The 14,645-nt window shown below is 39.0% G+C and overlaps 1 protein-coding gene across 3 annotated transcripts in view; it reads left to right on the top strand.

The window, feature by feature from the left end:
* Window positions 1-14,645, top strand: part of EPHA6 (EPH receptor A6) — a 359,369-nt gene that overhangs the window by 336,554 nt on the left and 8,170 nt on the right. For all 3 annotated transcript variants that reach the window (XM_050972812.1, XM_030234872.2, XM_050972823.1), the window contains one exon: window positions 11,389-11,538. In XM_050972812.1, coding sequence (XP_050828769.1) covers window positions 11,389-11,538 — 150 coding nt within the window. The remainder of the gene's footprint in view (window positions 1-11,388; window positions 11,539-14,645) is intronic.

Here is a 14,645-nt window from a genome sequence, read left to right on the forward strand (position 1 = left end):
TACAAAAAGATGCTTCCTGCGGAAGTTGCACCCATATATAATGCAAGTTTCCATGTAAGCATGGCTGCCATGCACCTGTGACTGAATGCTGGAAATTATTAAAATGGCTGTCTCTCAGCAAATTTGGGCTTTAAGAAGCTTTGTCATTTGGAAATCTACCTCTACTAAATTATTGTTTCTGAATTAAAAATAATGGTTAAAAAACCCCTGAACTTGTTTTCCAAGATTCTGAGCTAGGTTGTTGTTTCTTGGGTTTTTTAAGAGAAATAAATGTGCTGGGTTTTGGGTTTTTTGTAGAGACATTCTAAAAGGTCAATTTTCAGCTACTTTGATGACGCTTTGTGGTGAATTTATGAAGGTAATGCAAGAGTTCCAACTGCTTAGAGGGTGTCATTATAAAGTAAACCACAGCTGGTCTAGCACCAGTGGCAAGTTTGATTTCATTGAATGGTGATAGAATCCCAGAATGGTTTGGGTTGGAAGGGACCTTAAAGACCTTTTAGTTACAATCTCCCCTGCCATGGGCGGGGACACCTTCCACTATCCCAGGTTGTTCCAAGCCCCCTCCAACCTGGCCTTGATATCCAAGTATTACTTCAAAATGTTTCCTTCTGATGATGTCTTACTGCAATATGTCATGGAAGTGACATATTATATGATAAAGTAAAATATCCCCTGAGCAAGGTGCAGGAATGATAAATTATGTTAATATGTTATTCCCATTCAGATGATGATTTAGTATGATGCACTGTCAGAAAAACTCAAAGTCATCTGGGGATTACAAGGTGTAAATCCAACTGATTTACAGAACAAAAGGCATTCCAGTGCCACAGTTCACAAACAGCCTAAATTAAAGTATGTCCAGATACAGGAAAAAGTACAAAAGTCTAGGAAGTGCAACACTAGGGAGTGTGATTGTTGAAAAGGCCAGAAGCAGATCCTCAGTGTCTGTAAGCCAGCATTACACCAGTATAAACACCAGTATATGAAACTGGCCTTGCCACTGGTGTGACTGGAGCTGCCTTCAGGCTCACCAGTCAGGGCTGTGCTCTGGTGAGCTGCAGATGAGCGTGACATAGAAACCAGCTTGATGTGCAGTGCCCTTTGCTCAGGCAGCTGGCAGAGATCTGGGTGAATGTGGCTATCTGCAGGAAGGCTTGGCCACATTCCTGTGCCAAGCTATTCATCATCCAACAGATGGTTATCCTATTATTCAACAATTTGCATTCTGCCACACTGCAGTGATCTATGGACACTGCCACTGTGTCACCACACCAAATAGAAACATCAGAGAAGCTTTGTTGTGAAGCAGCCCTTGCTTGGACTGAAAACTACTCTTGTACGTCCATTTCTTTGGCATTTTTTTTGGCAATACATTTCATCTGTGTTTGTGCAGTTAGTGTCTGACTACACTGTGTTGCACCTTCTGCTGGACTCCATGACCCTTGTATGTCTCTTGCTACTCAGAAAAAAAATCTGTGAATCTGTGGGATACCTTCCAGGGTCAGAGGAGAGGGAAACATTTATTTCATTTATTTATTTTAATAAAGCTTTGTGTCCTAGTGCTCCATTACAGACATCAGCTGCATCTTCATGCCACAGTTACCCTGGTTCTCAGGCTGCCTTCTGCAAACCCCTGTAGGTCATCTTCTGATCTTCTGAGAATCTCCCCAGACACCTTCACAATACCTCCAGCTTCAGCTCTTCTACTTCCCTGCTAAAGTTTAGATCCCTCCCATGCTCCTATGGCCTCATGCAATATCAAAACATTTATAAGCCTTCCACATCCCCATACCTGTCTCCCCAGTAGCCCAAATATTTGCCAGCTGGGCAACCTGTGTTGTGCCTGAAATTGTGCAACCTGATGGGCCAGGAGCTGCTGCCTGGCCCAGAAGTGCAGCAGCATCTTGAGGTCTTCTTCAGGAGAAATAGAGGATCTCTCTGCTTTGCCTGGTACTGGTTTTCATTAAACACATGGGAAATAGGCAAGGGACCAGCTGTGTATCTGTAGAGGCCCAATGGTCCCTGAGATCTCTGCAGAGAACTAGCAGACAGACACAAGACAGTGGGAGACCTGCATTTCCTAAAGTGACAGCTAGTGAGCAGGTGACAGTGCCAAAAGGGACACTAGAGACCATGTGGAGGGGACTGGACCTAGCCTTGGATGTCTTTCCCATCCTGCCTTCCTTCCAGCCAAGCTTTTTAAATTCCCATTGGATCTAAGCCTCCAGTCTGGGCTTGGCTGGCAGACAGATGTGCTGGGGTGCATCTGGGGCTCATGCATTTATTTTCTTTGGAAAACCAGCAGGGTGGCACTGGGAGCATTTTGGCCTGTTGGGGAAAAGCCTGATACCATCCTGTCCTCTGCTTAGCATCACTGCCCACCCTGCCTTGGCAAAGCCTTCCTTGTCTTTGTCCCTCTGTCCCCAGATGGGAAGGCAGGACACAGTGCTCAGTGTTTGAGACATCCCTGGTCCCTGTCATGCTTCTTGATCCATGGCCCTGGTCTCAGCTGCTTCTCCTTCATCAGCAGCTGTTCTCTCATCTCCCCTTCAATAGATATATAAACCATACTTTTATGCAGCATGGGCTGATTTAGACATGAAACCTGCATGATTCCCAGCAGTCTGGGAATACTTTTATTCCTTTTTTTCTCCTAAGTGCAATTAATTATTGCTGATGAAAGAGATGTTACTAAAATCTTTATGAGATAGTGTTGTGTCTCTATGCAGCAAACATAAGACTTCCACGTGCTCATCCAGGAGTCAGCCCCCACACTCAGGGCAAAACTTTTACAGATTCTTCTCCTTAGTATGCAGTGCTTTCTCCTTTGCTAAAACTTACTAAGAGCAGAATTGATTATTTCCTTTTGTCAAAAGGTTTGGTCACAAAAGATATCCATGAACATGGTAGAGATATAGGAATGTAGTCATAGAATCAACAACAAAAAATGACTTGTGATGCTTCAGATACCCATCTACAGTTACACTCTTTCCCATCAAACACCTCACTTCAGATTACTTCCTTTAAAATTAACTTTTAAAATATTTTTTTAACTTTTTTTCCCCACAAAATGCTGTTGACATATGCATCCTTGACTTTTTCCAGTGACGCTGTTAACCATGTGCTTATATTTCACCTGCAAACAAACTGAGATGATGGGAAGAGAGTAATGGCCTAACTGAAACAGCTTCAGTGAGCACCAAAGCATGACTCCAAAAGGCAAAAAAGCAGGAGATTCCAAGGAATAATTCCAGATTCTCTGTAATAAGTGCACATGCTGTGCACACAATGCATTCTCAGTGCAGGTTATTGAGCTTTCAGCATTCTGTGGCTCAAAGACTTCTTTAAATCAGAGGCAGGTCTTTGTGTGTAATACCCTTCACAAATATTTCTCCTGTAAGTTTACCTAGTAGCTTTTGGAAAGGTTTGAATTTTTGGAGTCTGTGACATCCTGTAGCAATGTGTTTTTTTAAAAAAAATTGTTTTGGGAATGTTTTTAATCTGCTGCTTGCCACTTATGTTTGATGTACTTTGGGTCTATTCTCTCCATCTATTATCTGATCCATTATATTCAGGGTTTTATAGACCATTCTTACTTTCTTTTATTCTGTACCTTTGATCACCCATTCTGTCTGTTAGTTTCAAAGTGTCCTTTTGGAATGAGGGATCAAGACTGTGATCAGTAAGCAATATGCAGCAATATTCTAGGTTTCAGCAGTGCTGTGCTTCCTCCTTTTCCTGATTATTTTTACAATTTCATTCCATTTTTCCCTTTCCTCTGCTTTTGAGCAGGGGGTTGATATTGTTATAGAGCCAAGTCTGTGCTGTAACTACATGATCTGTCTTGTGACAGCTTAGTACAGTTGTGTTGTTATGTAAAGTCAGGAGCATTTTAATCTGTGTGCATCACTATAACACTGAATTTTGTGACATTTTATCAGTTTTCAATTCAGTATCATAAGGTTCTTCAGCAAATTTTTCTGGTAAATCCTCATCATCTTTACTGCCATGAATACCTTTAGATTTCTAGTACAATTTTAGATGTTCCCAGTTCAGCCTGTATTATAGATTCTACAGACACTGCCAGCAGGACATGAGCATTGATCTCTGGGGGATGCCACTCTAAAAACTGACCTTTTCTTCCTGTTTGTTTCCCATCTTTTGACCAGCTACTTATCCATGAATTGACTGAAACCTAAATAACCAGCCAACTCCTTCAGGAGAAAATGAGAAGTGGCCTCACAAAAATGTGAGCAGAAAATGTAATCCATCAGTTACTATGTTATTAATTCTCCTCTGCACTTCTTTATGCAGCTGGGATGAAAACTAAAGCAGTGATACTTGCAGAGTAGCTCAGCCTCATAATAATTCTGATCATCATCCATGTGTGGCACTGCAAGTCTCAGAAGAGAAGCCTAATTTTCGTGGTGTTTCCAGCTTGTTTCTGGAATAAATTTTGAAGAAGCCCTAGGTAAATAAAATCTCATGTACCCCAGAGCAAGCTGCATGTTAATTCAGTATCTAGGTTCCTACAGTCTCTCTAGAACAGCATCCCAAATAATAGAGTATTAAAATGTTTACTTGAGACAGTACTGTAGCTTATATAGTGTTAATTTTACATTTAGATCCATTTCAGTTTGTTCTCACTTTCCGAGCTCCCGGATGCTTCTGAGTTTTTATTGGCCACTTCAAATTGTGTGGTATAGAAGGAATTATGGCAGGGTTCAGGAGCAGGGCAGAGGAATGATTTATCTGGGCATTATGGCAGTGCAGAGAGAGGCCACTTGATTCCTGAAACTTGGGAAGTGTTTGCTGTGCATGTCAGCTCAATACAAGTTTGGAAATCACTAGCTGTGAAATCGTTAATGATGGATAATAACATCCAGTGTTCAAGCAGTGCATCTAACAGTTTATTTTTGATCCAATGATAAATACTTCATGAAGCCCTGGGCATGACAGGGGCATAATTTCAGAGAGAAGCCTTCCTTGATGCTTTTAAGAAAAAATAGTGCCAGGTAAGTTCTTTTTTGTTTTCAACTTAAATTTCTTGAGTTTAGAGAAATATTTGTGTTTGGTAACTCAGTTCTGAAGAATGGACCACGTAGCAAATTCCTTTGTTGCAGAGTTGTGCAGCGTAAGGCATCCTTCAAATAAGCATCTCAGAACCAAAATAAAAAAAGTCCTTTTCACCTTATCCATTGACTTTGGTAGGAGTCCTTGTGTAAGCAAAGTGGATGGGCTGGATGTGCAGATTGAAGGACTCTGGAGGAGTAACTCTCAAGAAATTGGTTACGGCTGTAATGTGAGCTGTGCTGACACAGCTGGCAGATAGCTTGAAATTGATGCTCTTGAAAAGAGATAGATCTTTGCCAGAAATATTAGTTTCAAGGAAAAATGACATTTTTTCCTGTCATTACTGTCAAATAGTGCTGTAGTTTCTAAACTGGGTTTGGTAGAGATACATGCTCCCGATATTTAATTTCAGAAGAGGAAAGGGTTTCTCTATGATCAAGAGCCAAGCACACAATACTGTAAAATGCATTCTTAATCCCAAAGAAATGTGAGGTCCCACTCTCTAAATATGAGACTCCTTGGCCCCTCCAGTCTCATCATTACCTTTCAAAAGAGCAGTCTCAAAGAGGTTTTACAAAATAATTGTGTTTATTTGTCTTTGTACACTTGACTGGTTCTCACCTGGGCTCTGAGGACACCACCAGTCCTCACTAGCCTGCCTGGCCTGGAATTAATTTTCAACCTAACAAATATTTTCAAATTTATATTCCTGGCAAAAAAACTATCTATTTTCAATGAGCACCTGGTAGATAAAGGTTTCCTTTCTGACAAGAAAATATGTATAATCCAGTTCGTTTCACAGACAAGAGGCAATGGTATCAACCACTTGTATTTGGGAGTTCTTTATCACTGTATAATGTTCCTTAAACTGCCCTGTCAAGAAAATAAGAAGGCAGAATAGATGTAAATGGTCAAAAATAATCTCTGTCATTTCACTTATGTGGATTTGGAGGGTCAGAACTATGCATTTTTCTCAGCCTTCTTACTATCTCTCAGCCCAAGGTAGGATCAGTGCCTCAGAGCAGGCAAGGGGCTGCTGAAGGGCTTTGTTTCAAAGGAAATGAATGCTGCTGCCACTCCTAATGAGAATCTCCACTGTATTAGAGAGTGTGTCTGATTTCATAATTCTTTGTATTTTAGCAAAGTCAGAGCTAAAAGGTGACAGGATAGGATAGATCTGCCTTGCTGGAGGTTTGCATATGTGTGCAGCACTACTCAGTTCATCCATCTCACGGCTTTCAGGAAGACAAAATGATAGGATGGTGTGGAGTGTTTTGGAGAAGCACCCTGATTGACCTCTGCTGGTTAATGTGAAGTATTTCTGATGATCTCTGGACAGGCATTCTATCTTGTCTGCTGTAATTCTTCCAGTATCTCAGTGCTGATTCCTTCCATCCATCAAGAGCTTTCCCTCTTTTGGAAGACACAAATAGATGTGCAGTGGAGGGGTTAACAGCCACTAAAATTAACATACTCTCAAAACCATAAATAACTTGTTCCGAAAATTTGAATAGCTAACTTGGGGGGGAAATCAAGTTCCACATATTGAACTTCAGCATTGTTAATCAGGACATTTGAAAGAAAATTAATACTTTCCCAGAGATTAAAAGCAAATTCAGTCTTTTTGAAAATCGGGGGGGTTTATTCATTTCAGTTCTGAGTGAAATGAGACTGGTAGAACTAACTGGAATTGGCATAATGAGCACAAATTCTGAAATGCTTTTGCAGAGCAGTTTTGTTATCTTGCCATGTAGTTTCTCTGGTATTTCAATAGACACTTTTCAATAGGCACAACAGAAGACTGTTGATAGTACTGAATAGTTCTAAATTATGATTTGAGGATGTTAAATTCTGACTGCTTGTAGCATTGCACAAGAAAAATTTGAGCATCAAATAAAAGCATCACTCTAGTGAAGTGGCAGAAGGTTTTTGTACAGAATGATGAATTATGTCCAATATTTAAAACTAGTCTCTTTCATTACTTGTGTCTCTCTTCACTCTGAAGCTCTTTTTCTCCCCTGTTTCTGTCATTGAGGTAAAGACAGGTACTCTGCTTCTGTCTTGGAAAGTGATTGCACGATTCAGTGACACCACACATGAAGAAGCAGTAACTGACAGATGCACAGGAATTCCTGTGCCAGGTTAGACTAATGGTGCACACAGTTCAGCACCTTTTCTCCCAGAATCACACAGTTCCAGATGCCTGTGCATCTGGATCTGATGGGTTTGCACCTCAGCATTTAGGAGACCTGCAGCCAGCGCTGTGACAGTCCCTCTGAAGTGTCTGTCATTCCAGGAAAATACAAAGGGGCTTTTCCACAGAAAGAGGCATTTTTCACACCTCTGGGGCACAGTCAGCCTAATGCACTCACTGGGTTTGCTGCTGGCTGCTCACACACCTTGCCTTTAGTTTTTCACCTCAGGCTCTCACTCCTCACTTTAGTTAGCTACTAGGGCATGCCAGAAGTTCTGGGCATCTGAAAGGCTTCCTCCTTTGTTTCTTCACATCACTCATTTTGAGTTTGCTGATGCATCCCCACCTTTTTTTGGTAGAATCATGGGTTGTACCTGCCAGCTACATTGTTCTGCTGGAGTATGGAAATTTGGTTAGATTTTAATTAAAGGAACTATTAATGCATCCTGCTTTTAAAGAGATGTCTAACATGTAGAATAGGAAAAAAAAATCAAACCGGAGAAAGCAAAACGCAGCTGTGGCCACACAAGACATCATAAGCACGTTTTGGTGGTGTGAGCTCAGAGATGGCACTTGGTGAAGACTGTCTCTCTCTCTCATGCATGGCCTGAGGTAAAGAATGAGGTGTTCTGCACTAGGGAGTTCCAGTCCTGCCTTTAAATGTGTGGCAAACTGTGCTGTTGTCAGTTCTGCAGGGAAAGCCAGCCGGTGTGTAGGTGTGGCTGAGGGGGTAAATTTCATTTCAAGGGCTCATCTCTGAACAGTTCTACAAGCTAAGCAATGTGAACCTAATATGAGAATTCCAAGGGGACTCTTATGCTGTGTGGTAAAATTGCTTATTAAATTACAATCACAAAAAAAATCAGGAGATCGGCACTGTTCAGCTGGCAGCATACAGGGAAAAAAAGGCTGAATTCTAATTATTTGAACAGGGGAGTTAGTGTTATTTCACTGTGTGAAAACAAAATTAGGTTATCACTGATATCATTATTAATGTATGAGATGAAGCAGAAAAACAATTTGTTTCCTAACACCCATTCTGCCCCTCCTCCCCACCCCCTCCCCCAAAATGATAAAAAAAAAGAGAAAATAACCTAAAAGCAAAAAGGGCTTTCTAACAAAGGCAGCTCCGAGAGATCTCATTGCTATAGCAGCAAAATGTAGATGATTTATAAATTATCTTAATTTGAAGGTGAGGCATTGTACAAACAGTATTACATTTACTATTTCCCCAGTTAGATTAAAATATAAAAAGGCATATCCAATATCAGTAACACTATTTATTACTCTAATCAGAAACAGGAAATATATTTTCAGCCACTCTAAATCTTAGGTATTCTTTTATTATGCATGAACAGCTATTACTACTGTTCAGTCATACATGTTCCTTAAGGTACTCATATTGCAATCTCTACCTTTTGAATGGCTTTCAAATAAATAAAACAACATTTGCATAAAAATATATTCTGCAACCATAATTAAGTATTGAAATTCACATTTACATGAATATAGCTATTTCATACATGAGATGATCCATTCTAAAAATTTTAGAGGTTTTTAGAGCCAGCACAAAAGTGTTTTATTTTACAACTCTGAACACATCTTATGCCCTTGAATGTGAACTGCCTTGAATTTTGTTAAGATTCTGTTCTTCATTCTCATTTTCACACTCAATGAGCCGCTACTGTTTCAGTCCAAAAGGGATCAGTCAGTGAAGCTGTGTCATGAAAGTAGTTATAGAGTCTGATAAGATTCTTTAAAACTCATTTTGATTTAGCCAGGAGTCACAAATCTAGCTGCAAACACTGCTCAAGATCTCCCCTCTCTTTTGAGTATCTTTTGAGAATACAAAATCAGATTTAAGAACAGGATACAGTGTAAAGATAGTTTTCCTGATATGTTATCCATACTATGTCAATATATCCATTAAAATCAAAATCTATAAATATCCAAATGCCTTTGATTCACGTGTATAATTTTGTCTTTTACCTACAACTAGATATTTAATTATTAACATAGAAATTTCATTAAAATTAAAAAATAATAAATTATTAATAAAACTCTGCAAAACAGGAATCTTTCTGAGGATTAGAACTTTTTCATAAGTTTGGTGATAAAGTTTTTATAAGTAAAGAACTACACCCAATCCAGTAGAAGGGACAAGGCCCATAATTCTGAGGTGTGAAGAGATGTTTAGGGTATCTTTTACAGTTAGACCCTAAAACTCTCCATTTCTTGGATGCATCCTTTTGGTTTGTGTAAAAGGTGCACATTTGTGGCATTGAATAGCTGATTTTTTCACTACCTCAGGGAACCTGGCCTTGCATATTCCATGAAAAGACCACAGAAACCATAGTGGGTGATCAAACACCAAGTGCTCTTACCCAATTTCTTTAGAAGGTAAAAAAAAGTATTTCCTGGAGAAGACACAAGAAATCAGCCTGGCCTTTCCTTGGAGAATTTCCTGTTACAACTCTCTTTTGTCCCCCTGTTTCTTCGTTCACATTCCCAAAAAGCATTTTTAATTGCTTCTGAAATGGAACAGGTGTACCAGGAGAGGACCAAGAGCATCACACTGCAGTGCTGGTGAGGGCAGGTGGCAGCAGGTGAGGCACAAGGTCTTTGCATTTCTGATGTGTCAGATGAGTGATCTGACCAGCAGGATAATGAATAAATAAAAGACAGATAGTGGAGGTACTTGGGGAAAAATACAAAAAAGTACCTTTTTAGTGCTTAAATCAGTAAGTGATTTACCACATGTGAGGAAGCAGAAGCTTTGAAAAAGCAGCTACAAAAAATGTAAAAATGTCCAAAGGACATCTTGGACACTGTCATAGAACATAAATGTTAACCATGCATTTTCCATCAGCAAGGAGAGCGTGGCTGAGTGGCACATCCCCACCGACACAGAGCCTGGATTTGGAACAATTTATTGGTAGAACAAACAGCCTCTCAGCCAGCCAAAGTCAGGCCTCAACAAGTCTCAGATAATTTTTCATACATTCAAAGCAAATTAGCAGAGATTTACATACTCGTTTTTAACTGTGGCCTCTCTTCATTGCCAAATGGATGTTCTAGTTCATTTCCTCTTTTGTTTCAGTCAGAAATACAATTAAACACTGAGCAGAATCTATTACTGCTTGTTGAAAGCAACTACTGCTGAGTGAGCTCAGCTCTACTGACTGCCTCCTTCTACCATCTAGTGGCACTCTCACTATACTGCTTTTCTCTCTCCAAAGGGTTCAGTGAGAATGATAATAAATGTACACTCTTGAAAAGAAAAAAATACACTTTTGAAATGAGTAATGTACCTGGAGAGGAAATACTTTTTTTTTTTTTAATATGGAAAAGTAGTTTTCACACAGAAACTCTTTATGAGAGAATAGAAAGGATTCAGTGGTGTAAAGTACTTATGACAAAAATTCTGCATCCTGTGGTCTTGTAAACTGTAAGTTAGGTTCATTGATTGATTTCTTTCCTTTCTTTTTTTTTTTTTTTGGTGGGAGAGCTTGGATTTTAAGTTGCAGGCTGCAGAATGGCACTGTTGAATATACTAAGGAAATGCCTATTTAGAAGCATACTTGGTTTGTTTTCTACCTGGATATTTAAAGGGCACAACAAAAAGTAAAATATCTCATCAAATGTAGTGCTTTGAAGGCATATAGAACATGTATAGTTTCTTTCCTGATTATACAATTTTATTAAGAGCTTTCAGTGTTCCATTTTGCAATAAATGTTTCTGTTTCATTCAGGGAAAAAGCTTAAATGTCAATGAACTAGGAATTTAAGGCTTGGGATGTTTTCATCAAAATGCATGTTCTGGTTATTTATATGACTGAACAAACATTAATAATCTCAAATGCTTTCTGCTCTTTGAGCTGAGTTGTTTTCACAGAGTGCAGGTATTGGTGAATTAGACTACATATGAAATCAATTTTTTTTCAAATTCCTTAAAAAAGGCATATTTCTTCCTTTCTACTTGCAGATAATTGACTCGGCAAACTGATGGAAGTCAGAATGTAGAATATCAGAATCCAGGGGTTTTTTTTTCCTTTTCTTTTAAAACATGTGTTATTCTGTATCCTAATCACCTTGACAAGTTTTCAACCTGTTTCCAGGGTGGGAAGATCCCCATCAGGTGGACTGCTCCGGAAGCCATCGCTTACCGCAAGTTCTCCTCTGCCAGCGATGCCTGGAGCTACGGAATTGTCATGTGGGAGGTGATGTCCTATGGAGAGAGGCCCTACTGGGAGATGTCCAACCAGGATGTGAGTGCTGCCCAGGATTCATCTGCATCTTTTTCAAATGTGTTTTAAAAGTTATTGCCACTCCCTGCCCTGCTTTGCTGTCTCGTTCTCTTTCTAGGCTGCAATCTCAATTTTAAAAAAGAACAAATTTTCTTCTAGAAAAATTGAAAGCTTGTTCTAGAAAAAAATATGGGAAAGGGGGAATGATAGAGTTTTTTTCTCTACCACAATTTAAGTTTTCACAAATTCTCTTGTTTGTTGGATCCCTGTGACAGCTCAAACTGGTACACTCAGTCTTCACAGCAGCCATCAAGCTCTGTGTCAAAAAGTGGACTATCAGCCAAGCCACCTTAACCTCTCTCATCTATGTGCCTGGAATATCCCTGCATTGGTTCTGAAGAACTGACAAGACATTCCCAGATGGCTGTTTTTACACTGTTGCTAAGTTATTCAGCTGTTCAAGTCTGGTTGCTTGTTAAGGCTGATCGGTCATTTGGGGATAAGGATCTGAGAGAGATTTTAATTTTAAAAAATAATGTCACTGTTTGAGGAAGAAAAGGAAAGAAGTAACCAAACCTGTCAGAAATAAATTTAAAAAAAAGACTATCACAAACTTCTCCATTTAGAATATATTAGAAAATCAGCTACAGCATGAAGATAGCAACATTTAATTACTCCTACATCCAAAATAAAAATGTCTGTTAATACAAAATGATGCTGCAGGCCCTAATGATGCCAATTGCTGGGGGCTTTTCCTGCAGATCAGCAGTTCCCAGCACAAAGGACTCCTTTTCTCCTACCCAGAGGATTTCAGTGCCAGAATGTGAGTAGTGAGCATCTGTGACCTTCTACATACATTTAGTCACTTCAAGTGTCATTGGGAAATTTTGAGTTATTAGAATAATGTAAAGTTTATTTTACTGGATATTGGGACCATTTTTTTTAGTACAGTAAATTGCCCTGAATTCACATGGGCTGATTTTGCAAAAATAATAGGACTTTCAAAGGTCAGTGGTACTGTACAGATGGCAGGGAAAACAACAGAGAGGGGTTTGCACTAAACAGATTCATTAAAGACACAGGATATAAACAACAGTTAATCAAGTCTTGCATGGGTATAGTCAGAGGTTCTGCTACATCAGAATGTCTGCTGACATTACCATTAAGACACTTACTGAGTTTTGATCATAATAAAGCCCTTGTCTAGATAGCAACTAAAATATTTCTTGGATTGGGTGGATTTTGGTAGATCACCAAAAGTTTTTCCAAGTATAAACTCTGCAGAACCAGGTCTGGTTTGGGGTTGTTTTCTCATTCCATTACCAATTGCTTTTCTAATTATACAGCTTTGGAAAATGAACTCACTTTTTTTTTAGACCATGGCTAAGCAAGTGATGAATACAGCTGATGAGATAAGCTTTAAACTGGTACGTGCCACCTAAATAAACCCAGTCTGATGTTCAGAGACTACAGCTGCTCACAGGTATCCAGAATGACTCAACACCTCTGCAAATCCAGCATCCTCTATTTATATTCCCCAGCAAGGATTTGAAAGCTGAACTTAAGGAAACCAAGTTGCAAAATGCTTCTCATAAAATTAATACTGTACATATAATAAATTTAAGCCTCTGCATAATGCAGAGGCTTAAAAATGTTGCTAAGTTTGAGAATTGCTCTTGTTTAAGTAAATAACCATTTTATTATTGTAGTAAGTCACTTCCAAACTGTGTCAGTGCTGATTAATGCACTTCTTAGATGTGTGGCAGGCACCAGAGGTGTCCATTAATTAGGGCTGCTGCACAGTCTGTCGTGTCTTATTGCTTAATTAATAAACATTAGCCAAGATATTGAACTTTCCAAGGAAACTAGTGTACTGATGAACAGATTGTGCTAAGAGTCTGGCTTGCTAATGCTCATGTGAGGGAAGGAAGATTTATATTCCATGCATTTGGTTTGTAGAACAGCTGTGAGTGAAGTCTACTGGGACACCTGTTAGAGGCCACCGTATAAATTAATGTATGTTGCAGAGCTGCAGTATTCAAAAAGAAGGGGAAAAAAATGAAAAGAATATTTAATGGGTTGTAATTGGTATGCAAGGAAATACTGTAGCAAACAGAATAAAACTCCTTACACTCCAGAAAGTTTCTTGTACTACTGAAAAAAACCAGCTTGTCCTAATATAGCTCTTTCAACTCACAGATATCAAAACACTTGGCAGGCGCCTGGGATTGGCTCAGTACCATGAGGCAGCAGCAGCTGCCTCTCCCTCCTGGTAGATTTTTCAGATGTCAGGAGGACACAGGGACAATGTCCCACAGGACTCTCTTCTGTCTCAGTCTCATTAAAAAAGCTGTCAGTTAACTTTTTAAAGCAAGAATCCCTGTTACTATTAATAATGAAACTATCAGGAAGATTACAGCTTCATTTTCAGATGGCATTTTTGCCAGTCGCCAATTTTTTTGAAATTGCACATGTATAAATTTTGTGTAGAAGCCCATAAAATACTGCTCAATTATAAACAATGTGTAATATTAACTCTGTTAATATTCAAACTTCACAGCTATGTCTAACAGCAAACAAGCTGTTGCTTTACCCTTCCTGTAGATGCAGATTTCATGACTGATGTGGTGCTTTGTCAGCCTTAAACTGGCAAGGGGAAAAGGCATTTGAGAGGAGTTAACATGTAAAATCTTTACATGTTTTATAGTATACAATTTTATATTACTAAGAAAAACTTAATACTTCTTCCCTTTTAGGTACATGGATATCTGATTTCTCTGAACAGAGAGAGATGGGTGCTATGCACATGGTAGAACAAGAGCTAAAATAAATATATAAATAAATAACAAACTAAAAGGCTCTAATTCTTCCTTTGAGACTTGATTCCCATTGCAGTATTAGACACTTATCACATCTTTACTCTTGCTTCTTAGAATCTAAAAATAATACTTGCCTCACAAGGGATACTAATGAGGCAATATTTCCAGTTTATTTTTTAATGTGCTGGTATTAATTAGAAATTATAATTATCCCAGTATCAGCTGGCATTTCTCTTCATACTGAAATGTTCCTTTTGAAAAGAGAGGAAACAAAATGCACTGTGACTTCATTTTCAGAGATATGTTAAA

This window comes from Serinus canaria, chromosome 1, assembly GCF_022539315.1.
Source record: "Serinus canaria isolate serCan28SL12 chromosome 1, serCan2020, whole genome shotgun sequence".
Classification (NCBI taxonomy): domain Eukaryota; kingdom Metazoa; phylum Chordata; class Aves; order Passeriformes; family Fringillidae; genus Serinus; species Serinus canaria.